At 44.9% G+C, this 12,356-nt stretch overlaps 1 protein-coding gene across 1 annotated transcript in view; it reads right to left on the bottom strand.

The window, feature by feature from the left end:
• LOC141096779 (multifunctional protein ADE2-like) overlaps window positions 1-12,356 on the bottom strand; it is a 71,061-nt gene that overhangs the window by 31,830 nt on the left and 26,875 nt on the right. Inside the window, exons 4-5 of the mRNA XM_073583585.1 lie at window positions 5,230-5,402; window positions 3,436-3,723 (exon numbers count right to left, since the gene is read on the bottom strand). Coding sequence (XP_073439686.1) covers window positions 3,436-3,723; window positions 5,230-5,402 — 461 coding nt within the window. The remainder of the gene's footprint in view (window positions 1-3,435; window positions 3,724-5,229; window positions 5,403-12,356) is intronic.

Below are 12,356 nucleotides of genomic sequence, written 5' to 3'. Positions count from 1 at the left end.
AGCAAGTAGTCCATCGTATAAATAGTTCACTCCGTGATCCAGAAATCCAAATAGTTGCTGACGGCACCATCGACGTAGCCAGTTGTTCACCTGCAGAATCTTATTCCACCTCCTTGTTCCATGGCCATCCACTGGGAGGATGGAAGAGAAGACCACCTGCGCTCCCAGTTCTTTCACTTTCTTGCCTAAGTCTTCAAAGTCTCTGCAGATGGTTTCCAGGTCGTTCCTTGCGGTGTCATTTGTCCCCACATGTAGTAGCAGGAATGGGTAGTCATCTGTAGGTCTGAAGAGTCCTGATATCCTGTCAGACACATCTTTAATTTTTGCACCTGGAAGACAGCACATTTCTCTTGAAGTTATATCCGGTCTGCAGATAGCGGCCTCTGTTCCTCTCAACAGGGAATCCCCCATGACCACCACTCTCCGTTTCTTCTTCACAACATTTTTCTTTCACCATCCAGGAGGACTCTGAAGACGTACAAGGTTGCTGTTTGTGGGCAAAGTCTTATCCTGATGTATTTCTTCATCGTTTTCCTGCGTGAGAGCCTGGTACTGGTTCCTGAGCAGTATGGGTGCTGACTGCCTCCTGATCCTCCTGCTTCTCTGGGTCACATGTCTCCATTCCTCTGTTTCTTCAGTTGCACTTCGAATTTCTTCTCTTTCTGTAACATGAAGAGATAATTCTGCTCTGTCCAAGAACTCTTCACCTTCCTTAATGATCTTCAACGTAGCTAACCTTTCTTCGAGATTTTGCAACTTTTCCTCCAACAGGGACACAAGCTTGCATTTGTGGCATGTGAAGTTTGGCTTTTCCACTGGTAAGTCTGTGAACATGTAGCAAGAAATGCAGCTCACCAAATGGCTCCTGGCCTCTTCCATCTTGAGATTTCTTAAAAACGATGAAAGATGAGCCAAACTAATGCAATATGAACCGCGCATGTGCGGGGTCACGTGGGTTCCAACAGCCAATAAAACTGGTGTACAGATATCATGTGATTGCAAGAAGGTCCTATGCTTTCTATGCCAACCTAATATAATGTGAACCGCGCATGTGCAAGGTCACATGGGTTTCATTAGCCAATGATAGAAGTATACAGGTATCATGTGATCAAAAAAATGTCCTATGTTTTCCTATTTACAAGAATTAACATCGCGCCTACGCGCATATGAACTTTATATTGTGAATCTATATATGAGGGCATAGATGGCGCATGTACCGAACTATGAGGCCCGCAAAAACGAGGAGGAATGTCGCAATGGCTCCGTGGTCCCCTGAAAGCCAGGCACAACAGTGCTGGCAAAACAAGGCAAACACTGCGGACTCACCACACATCCCTCACGGAAAATCACAGTGCAGACATGCGCACAGCCTCAAAAAAAAATAGTCATCCAAAATAGGATTTTCAATGACATACAATGACATACATAGGTAAATCAACTTCCTAATGGCATAGGTTATATAAATTGAATAATTCCCATAACATATCTCCATCAAACAATAGTAATACCTCCAAAAATGGGGCATAAAAACACCAATTGTACCACATGACAATAGCACTTCATGGCATGGCGTGTCACTCATATTTGGAAGCCTAAATAAATAATGTTATACAATATATAACCCCAATATTAGAAACCCCATATATCAACAGCTATATATTGTATAACATTATTTATTTAGGCTTCCAAATATGAGTGACAGGGATCTTGAAGGGACTCAAATCGCTTTAGCCAGTAAAGCTATGGACTGCGACAGTGAAGAAGCCCACTCGGGGACTAGGTACACTGGGTTCGGTAGTGGCTGAGGGCTCCTGAGAGCATTCAGGGTCACAGGCTTTGCAGAGTGGCATGCTCAGTCCCCGAGGTAAAGAGGCCTGACAGGTGATACATGAGGCAGAGATACTGTATGTGCCTTTTTAGCCTTCTTGAGAGCCTTGGAGAGTGACATGGTATACCCCCAAATGTTTCCTTGCTAATATGGCAAATAACCCAGGGAATTATTGCAGAGAAGGGCCATGGTGTATTGCAGCTGAAATCTTACCCAGGTCCTTGGTCCTTTGAGGCGGTCCTCCCTGCACTTCAAAAGAGTCCACCCGGGAAAGGAAAGATGTCTGGCGGATCCCCAACATGAGAAGGCGGCCACTTATAGAGAAGGCAAGCGGTATTGAAAAATGGCCGCCGAGAATACCAAAGGGCGGTCTCCATCTTACCGAGAAGAGCGAATTGCGTGGGTGGAGCCGCAGATGCGACGCAAGCCGGAGGAAGGGACTTCCTGTTTGCGGCCTAGCAAGGGGCCCGAAGCCGGGATCTAAATTTTATGGGTACCTGACCGAAGCGCACCCGGAGTATCGAAGAAAAGAGGGGAACAGGGCACCATCTGAGTGCAGGAGAAACCGCTCACCGCTCGCTGCCAGAACCCTACTGCCACACCGGAATCAGCAATACTCACAGAGGAGTCCAGAATGAATCAGAACGCTCTGCCTGCTAGGGTGATCCTGAGGTAAATCAGGCCACTCTGCCTGCCGGTGATCCTGAGGTGAATCAGGTCGCTCGGCCTGCAGTTTGGATGCACAGTGGACGGGGCAGGAAAACACCCTCCATCCACCATCTCTTTGTCAGGAAGGTGGAGAGGGACCGTCTGCCTCATTCAATCACCACTTTCTATCAGTGGTGATGCAGTGGGGGCTGCACGGACGCCGTCAGAGCCTCTGTACATCCTAAGGGTCTATTCATCCAGATGGGACAGGGCTATTGTCTGGCTGCAAGTCTGGCTGCAGAAGGAGGTACATGGAGATGACACTCCATGCACCCATCTGTTGTTGGTGTGGGGAAAATCGGAGCCCTGAAGGGACCCATTGCCCTAAAATCAGCTCAGACATGGCTTTCAACGGTACAGGAGGGGGTACGTGGCGGCTACACTCCACGTTCTCGCCTGTTGATGGTTTGGGGCGCTGGAACCCCTGAAGGGATCTGTCGCCCCTGTAATCCATTGAAAGGAATAAAAATTGAAAAAGAAATTGTGGTCTGAAGACAAGACCCATATGCCTCCTACAGACACTAAGCATGAACTGGTTCGGGATGGAGCCAGTGGTAGGTGTATACTGCAAAGGAGGAGCTAATTTCTTTTTTATATTCACTTAGTGGCAGCAGCATACACCCTTGGTCCTGTGTCGCCAATGAGGCGAAGGAGAAATATATATATAGCCTTACAAATCTACACCTACTGCAAACTGGTGCCCAAATTATTGTCAAAGGTTAATAAGAGAGCAGCAGGAAGAAACCAAGGAGAGATTTAGAATGATATAAAGCAAATCTTTAGTATAGTGAATGGATTACACAGCCCCCTAAGGTCTGGATTCTCTTACAAAAATTGTAAAATAATTGAGGATGCAAAATAATAATATATAATAGTATTACACACACTAAAGCTCCTACCTGCAGAAAATTAAATGAAAACTCCTCATCTGAACATGAGAAATACTGACGGAAAAGAGCAATCACTTCAGTCCGGAAATGCTCAAAGTTCCAGGATGGCTGTATGAAGATCTTCCCCACCAGGCCCAGCATGGCCAGTCGGTCTCTCTCCTTCCCCCGAGGAACTTGGTATGTGCCGTTATATTCGGGGTATTCAGCAGGCAAACAGATGATCACTTTACAGACCTTTCGACGCTTCCCTGGGGTAAGACGGCTCCGTTTGAATAAGCCATGTCCAGGAAACCTTGTCTGTAGGCAAAACAAACCTGTTCAAGTACATGACACCATATTCCCACAGTCTCGAGCAATGCTCATTATTGCTAATGCACTACTTACAATAGAACAATTGGCACATACTGGCCTTTCTACGAACTCGGCTGTCCACCACTGGAGACTATGCAGTGCCATAAGGAGGACAGAAGACGACATCTGTTGCTCGTATCCCATACAGAGACCAAGCTAGGGTTGGGATGGTCTGTGAAAAGGTGGCTGGTGCAGGTCTGGAGACACATACAGTCACGGAAATAATTATTTGATCCTTTGCTGATTTTGCTCACTGACACAGACATGAACAGTCTATAATTTTAAGGGTAGTTTAATTTTAACATTGAGAGATAGAATATCAAAAATAAAATCCAGAAAATCACACTGTATAAATTATATAAATTTGCATTTTGCAGTGAGAAATAAGTATTTGATCCCCTACCAACCATTAACGGGAACATGTCCCCTCTTTTGGCCACTATAAGATGCGGCCTTTCAGGGCTTATCTACAGCATTCTATCTCTCAATGTTAAAATTAACCTACCCTTAAAATTATAGGCTGTTCATGTCTTTGTCAGTGGGCAAAGGATCAAATACTTATTTCCTTCACTGTACTAGATGCTGAGGGTATAGCAATGTCTCCAGAGCTGCACTGGTTCCCTTGTCACAGACCCATCCCTGTAGCAGCAGGCATTTGCTGATGTCCACATTACGACACAAAAGGACCTAAAATGGAGAACAGCCAAGCTGGGCATATACAGTTATATGCTAATAAAGCCCCTGGCTGGGGCTGGCGTGACTCCTGGGAAGTTTGCTGGGATTATCATAGGCAGCGACGAGAGAGAAGGGAGGACCCAGGAGTACAAGTAAAGAGCTTCTGGGGACTGAGAGTTGCACAGAAGTTTTGCAACATTTCATACCTTTTTACCCCAGTTTTTTAGCATAAAAATGTTAATGGACTGGGGCGATAAGTTTCCAGTCTAAATTGAAGGTCACATGCTGGAGAGTTCAAGAACACCTACTTTAGTCAAAGCCATGATCAAAAAGAAATGGAGAATGGACAAAGAAAGCATCTATGCATGGGACTATGGGCATAAAAGCTTTTAAACGTTGCAACATTTTTGCGCAATACCAAGTTGTCCAAAATTTGCAACCTTTGGCGTTTTCAGGCCACTTTGGATCAGCTCAGCCAAAATAGGCAGATTGGCGTGAAGCTGGGTGGGACGGGTATTTTCTAAGCCAGAACTGCTACTCCAGTCCATTTCTGGCGCAGTGCACAGAGGCGCACACCACTTACCAGAGACTGCAAGTTCATTAAATGGCATGAGCATCTTGATGAATCTGCCAAGACTGACATAGCGTGAGCGTTTGTACTGTCAGTCATGATGAATCAACTCTGGTATGTTTTATCAAGTTACTGGGGTGTTCCAACAAAACATTACATTCTGGAATAGCCCCTGTAATGTACTAAGCTCACAGTGGGAGATGCACCTGAGGGTTATATCTGTGCTGTTCTGACTGGTCCTTCATATAATTCCCGTGATGGTCAATAAAGTTCTGCCCTTCTGCTTCCTCCTTGGTAGCTCGGTTTTCCAATGAGAATTCAACAGGAACAGAAGATGGTATGTGATCAACAAGAAGTTTCTTTAATGGAACGTGATTCTCTATAAAAAGAAGACAATATTGTGATGACTCGTTCACTGACTGTATATAATATAGGCAACAATGGTCAGAGAATAAAAGCGTCACCCTGAGATTCTCCTAGAAGTCTGCACCAAGCAGTCCTGGGGATTACGGTATATTATTTTCCACTTATTCTACTCATTTTCTTTTTAAACATTTTTTTAATAAAATGACACCAAAAGCAAAGTATTAGTGTTGGCAAGTTTCCTGCTGGTCCCAAGTCAAACTAAAGCCACTGGGGGGGGGGGCGCTATTATTATAAGGTGATACATTTCTTCTCCAGCTCTAGTAAAATAGGACATACAATGACAACCCCAGCATTAGTCTGTAGTCTTAAGCACAATATTCCTCCACTAAAGCTGGAGAGCCAACAGGTTGATACACTTTAAAGGGATGTACTGAAATAGCATATTAAGATACAACACATATTTGGCAGGTGGGGTCCCCATTGTTGTACTCCCACTGATTGATAAAATGAGGGTCTAGTGTGCCTTATTGCTTCTTAGAACCAGCAGCAAAGGGAAGGTTACCGTATATACTCGTGTATAAGCCGACCCCTCTAATTTTGCCACAAAAAAACGGTAAAACTTATTGACTCGCGTATAAGCCTAGGGTGGAAAATGCAGCAGCTACTGGTAAATTTCAAAAATAAAAATAGATACCAATAAAAGTAAAATTAATTGAGATATCAGTAGGTTAAATGTTTTTGAATACCCATATTGAATCAGGAGCCAAATATAATGCTCCATAAAGTTCATGATGGCCCCATAAAATGCTTCATACCAAATACACCCCATATAATGCTGCACAAAGGTTAATAATGGCCCCATAAGATGCTCCATACAAAATACACCCCATATAATGCTGCACAAAGGTTAATAATGGCCCCATAAGATGCTCCATAGAATAATATGCCCCAAATGCTGCCCCATAAAATGCTCCATAGATTATACCCCATAAGATGCTCCATACATTATGCACCGATAAGCAGCTCCATACATTACACCCCCATAAGAGGCTACATACATTACACCCCCATAAGCAGCTCCATACATTACACCCCCATAAGAGGATCCATACATTACACCCCCATAAGATGCTCCATACATTATGCCCCCATATGCTGCTCCATAAGATACTCCATAGAATAGGCGCCATATGCTGCTGCCGCTGCTGCAAATAAAAAACGGCATACTCACCTCTCGTCGCTGGGGGCGAGGTGCCCGTGTCACCTGTCCCCGGTCCATCGCTGCATGCCGCTGTATTCCGGGTCCCTCTGTCAGTGATTGTGCGGCGCGCACTGACTACGTCCCTCTGACCTGAACATCACAAATAGAGGATGCGGAGGACAGAGCGGCCGCAGCGGTGGACCGGGGACAGGTGAATATCACATATACTTACCATCTTCTGGCGCGGTCTCCGGCAGCTCTTCCTTCCTTGAGCGGTCACGTGGTACCACTCATTAAAGTCATGAATATGCACAAATTCATGACTTTAATGAGCGGTACCACGTGACCGCTGAAGGAGGGTGCCTGAGACCGTGGGAGAAGTGGGGGGCTGCAGAGTCCGTGCCGGGGGGGGGGGGGGGGTGTCAGTATGATCTCTGACACCCCCGCTCCTCCTCCGACCCCCGGCATGTGACTCGCGTATAAGCCGGGGGGGGGGGGGGACTTTCAGCCCAAAAAAATGGGCTGAAGATCTCGACTTATACGCGAGTATATGCGGTATATAATATGCAATAATTGTCTACTTTGGAAATACCCCTTTAAAAATATGATGGGTGTAGAACAAGATGAAACCACAGAGATTTTCAAAAATGATTTGCAGAACCATTGGTAACACAATTGCTTGACCAAGTCATTCTGACATATCTCACAAGACCTGCGATGATCATCACGCCGAGGTTTACGCTAGTGGGATATCCTGTAAATAGGTTATAAATTAGTCGTGGAGTTAGTCATGGTCTTGACAAGATGATACATAATCTTCGAAGAAATGATACGATCCAGTGGCTTGCTAAAGTATTCACAATCCAGTCTCCCCCCTTGGACGGTTTGCATCAATTCATGTAAAGAACATGCCTACAACTGTGAACATTTGGTTTTCTTTTTATTGTGAAGCAAACAAATGGGACAAAATAACTGAAAACTTCAGTGTGCATAACTATTCAACCCCCCCTAAAGTCAGTACTTGGAGAGCCCCCTTTTGTGTCAATTACAGCAGCATATTGCTTTGGATAAGTCTTTAGGAGCTTTTTTCATCTTGCCACTGGGATTTTTGTCGATTCCTCAAGGCTAAACTGCTCCAGCTCCTTCAAGTTAGATGGTTTCCTCTGGTGAACATCAATCTTCAAGTCTGACCACAGATTTTCAATTAGATTCAGGTCTGGGCTTTGACTAGGCACTCCAAAACATTTACACGTTTCTTTGTAAACCCCTTTGGGTCATTGTCTTGTTGGAAGGTGAACCTCTATCCCAGTCTCAAATCACTGACAAACAGGTTTTACTCAAGAATATCCTGGTAATTTGCACCATCCATCTTCCCCTGAACAATTTTCCCTTTCCCAGCTGCTGAAAAAAACCCCGATAGAATGATACTGCCACCACCATGTTTCACTGTGGAGATGGTGTTGAGCTGTATTGGTTTGGGACCAGACATAGCGTTTATCTTAGTGACTAAAAAGTTCAATTTTTGTCTCTTCTATACAGTTAGGGAGGCTACCACATGTCTTTTGGCAAACTCAAAATGAGTCTTACAATTTTTGTGTGTAGGTAAAGGCTTCTGCTTACTTATCCATAAAGGCCACTTCTATGGAGTGTACAGCTTATTATGATCATATGGACAGATACCCCAGTCTCTGCTTAGAAGCTCTGCAGCTCCTTCAGGGTTACCTTTGGTCTCTATGCTGCCTCTCTGATTAATGCCCCCCCCTAATTTTGTCACAAAAACTGGGAAAACTTATTGACTCGAGTATAAGCCGAGGGTGCACAGTGTGTGGCCCCAGATAATGCTGCACAGTGTGTGGCCCCAGATAATGCTGCACAGTGTGTGGCCCCAGATAATGCTGCACAGTGTGTGGCCCCAGATAATGCTGCACAGTGTGTGGCCCCAGATAATGCTGCACAGTGTGTGGCCCCAGATAATGCTGCACAGTGTGTGGCCCCAGATAATGCTGCACAGTGTGTGGCCCCAGATAATGCTGCACAGTGTGTGGCCCCAGATAATGCTGCACAGTGTGTGGCCCCAGATAATGCTGCACAGTGTGTGGCCCCAGATAATGCTGCACAGTGTGTGGCCCCAGATAATGCTGCACAGTGTGTGGCCCCAGATAATGCTGCACAGTGTGTGGCCCCAGATAATGCTGCACAGTGTGTGGCCCCAGATAATGCTGCACAGTGTGTGGCCCCAGATAATGCTGCACAGTGTGTGGCCCCAGATAATGCTGCACAGTGTGTGGCCCCAGATAATGATGCACAGGGTGTGGCCCCAGATAATGCTGCACAGGGTGTGGCCCCAGATAATGCTGCACAGGGTGTGGTCCCCGATACCTGCACAGTGAGTGGCCCCAGTTATGCTGCCCAGTGAGTGGCCCCCACATAATGCTGCACAGTGAGTGGCCCCAGTTATGCTGCTCAGTGAGTGGCCCCAGTTATGCTGCACAGTGAGTGGCCCCCAGATAATGCTGCACAGTGTGTGGCCCCAGATAATGCTGCACAGTGTGTGGCCCCAGATAATGCTGCACAGTGTGTGGCCCCAGATAATGCTGCACAGTGTGTGGCCCCAGATAATGCTGCACAGTGTGTGGCCCCAGATAATGCTGCACAGTGTGTGGCCCCAGATAATGCTGCACAGTGTGTGGCCCCAGATAATGCTGCACAGTGTGTGGCCCCAGATAATGCTGCACAGTGTGTGGCCCCAGATAATGCTGCACAGTGTGTGGCCCCAGATAATGCTGCACAGTGTGTGGCCCCAGATAATGCTGCACAGTGAGGGGCCCCAGATAATGCTGCACAGTGAGGGGCCCCAGATAATGCTGCACAGTGAGGGGCCCCAGTTATCCTGCACAGTGAGTGGCCCCAGTTTTTCTGCACAGTGAGTGGCCCCAGTTCTTCCTTCCTGCTTCAGCGGTCACGTGGTACCGCTCATTAAATACGCGCATATTTAATGAGCAGTTACACTTGACAGCTGAAGCAGGAAGGAAGAGCAGCGCCGACAACATGGAACAAGCAGGGGGCTGCAGAGGGTGAGTATGATCTCTGACATCCCCTCTCCCCCTCCCCCGCCGGTATATGACTCGTGTATAAGCCGAGAGGGGGACTTTCAGCCCAAAAAAGGGGCTGAAAATCTCGGCTTACACACGAGTATATACGGTATGTGTGTAATATACACACACACACACACACACACACTATATAGATTTTACAGAAGCCGTCAAATTACTGGCTTTTCTTCTCTCTATGGAAAAAAAAAATGTACACACACACAGTTAGGTCCATAAATATTTGGACAGAGACAACATTTTTCTAATTTTGGTTCTAGACAATACCACAATGAATTTTAAACAAAACAATTCAGATGCAGTTGAAGTTCAGACTTTCAGCTTTCATTTGAGGGTATCCACATTAAAATTGGATGAAGGGTTTAGGAGTTTCAGCTCCTTAACATGTGCCACCATGTTTTTAAAGGGACCAAAAGTAATTGGACAATTGACTCCAAGGCTATTTCATGGACAGGTGTGGGCAATCCCTTCGTTATGTCATTCTCAATTAAGCAGATAAAAGGCCTGGAGTTGATATGAGGTATGGTGCTTGCATTTGGAAGGTTTTGCTGTGAAGGAAACAAGCGGTCAAAGGAGCTCTCCATGCAGGTGAAACAAGCCATCCTTAAGCTGCAAAAACAGAAAAAACCCATCCAAGAAATTGCTACAACATTAGGAGTGGCAAAATCTTCAGTTTGGTAGATCCTGAGAAAGAAAGCACTGGTGAACTCATCAATGCAAAAGACCTGGGCGCCCACGGAAGACAATAGTGATGGATGATCGCAGAATTATCTCCATGGTGAAGAGAAACCCCTTCACAACAGCCAACCAAGTGAACAACACTCTCCAGGAGGTAGGCGTATCAATATCCAAATTTACCATGAAGAGAAGACTGCATGAAAGTGCATGAAAGTAAATACAGAGGGTTCACTGCACGGTGCAAGCCACTCATAAGCATCAAGAATAAAAAGGCTAGACTGGACTTTGCAAAAAAACATCTAAAAAAGCCAGCACAGTTCTGGAAGAACATTCTTTGGACAGATGAAACCAAGATCAACGTCTACCAGAATGATGGAAAGAGAAAAGTATGGCGAAGGCGTGGTACAGCTCATGATCCAAAGCATACCACATCATCTGTAAAACATGGCGGAGGCAGTGTGATGGCTTGGGCATGCATGGCTGCCAGTGGCACTGGGTCACTAGTGTTTATTGATGATGTGACACAGGACAGAAGCAGCCAAATGAATTCTGAGGTATTCAGAGCCATACTGTGTGCTCAGATCCAGCCAAACTGATTGGTCGTTGTTTCATACTACAGATGGACAATGACCCAAAACATAAAGCCAAAGCAACCCAGGAGTTTATTAAAGCAAAGAAGTGGAATATTCTTGAATGGCCAAGTCAGTCACCTGATCTCAACCCAATTGAGCATGCATTTCACTTGTTAAAGACTAAACTTCAGACAGAAAGGCCCACAAACAAACAGCAACGGAAAACCACCGCAGTGAAGGCCTGGCAGAGCATATATATATACACACACGTGTGTGTGTGTGTGTGTGTGTGTGTGTGTGTGTGTGTGTGTGTGTGTGTGTGTGTGTGTGTGTGTGTATGTATATATATATATATATATATATATATATATATATATATATATATATATATATATATATATATATATATATATATATATATATATATATATATATATTTATATTTATTACAGACCAAAAGTTTGGACACACCTTCTCATTCAAAGAATTTTCTTTATTTTCATGACTATGAAAATTGTAGATTCACTCTGGAGGCATCAAAACTATGAATTAACACATGTGGAATTATATAATTAACAAAAAAGTGTGAAATAACTGTAAAATATGTCTTTTATTCTAGGTTCTTCAAAGTAGCCACCTTTTGCTCCTCATTCACCAGTGTTTTTCAGCTGGGACGGTCACATCTTTGCACCGTCCAGGTTGAAAAATGTATATCCCCCAGATATGGATTACGGCGTGGGACACGACGGACAGGTATGGTATATTGTTACTTTTTTATTTTATTTTTATTACAGGAGACCGAGGACTTCACATGGATTAGGTGTGTTTGTAAGTATGGTTTAATTAAGAATAATAAAAGGAGTCTGTGTCTTTATTTCAATTAAAGGATTTTTGCTGGGTGTCTGTGTTTTCTTTACAATTTGACCATGGGGTTAGTAATAGCGGCATCTTATTGACGCCTCTCCATTACTAACCTCGGGGCTTGATGTCACCTGAAAGGCGACATCAACCCCCCAACTATTACCCCATATGCCACCGGTTCAGGGCAGTGGGAAGAGCAAGGCTATGTGCCGGAATTGGCGCATCTTAGAGATGCGCCTTTTCTGGGGCAGCTGAGAGTTGATGTTTTTAGCCAGGGGGGGGCACTATCCATGACCCCTTTCTAGGCTATTAACATCAGCCCTCAGCTGTCTGCATAGCCACTGATAGCTATTAATTATAGGGGGACCACCACGCCATTTTTTCCACAAAATAATCTTCTATTAATTAAATACATGTCCAGAATTTTGCACACACTATACTAATTCTATTTGTCACTGAAATCTATATATCTACCTATTCTATATGGATTTTAATCCATCTCTCCTATCCTGTCGGCTCCTGCAGTGATTTTACAGAAGTCGCAA

The sequence above is a fragment of the Dendrobates tinctorius genome, unplaced genomic scaffold (genome assembly GCF_039654945.1).
Source record: "Dendrobates tinctorius isolate UK_male_01 unplaced genomic scaffold, ASM3965494v1 ptg000079l, whole genome shotgun sequence".
Taxonomy (NCBI): domain Eukaryota; kingdom Metazoa; phylum Chordata; class Amphibia; order Anura; family Dendrobatidae; genus Dendrobates; species Dendrobates tinctorius.
The sequence above is the reverse complement of the archived record's forward strand: the minus strand, read 5'-3'. Positions and strand labels throughout refer to the sequence as shown.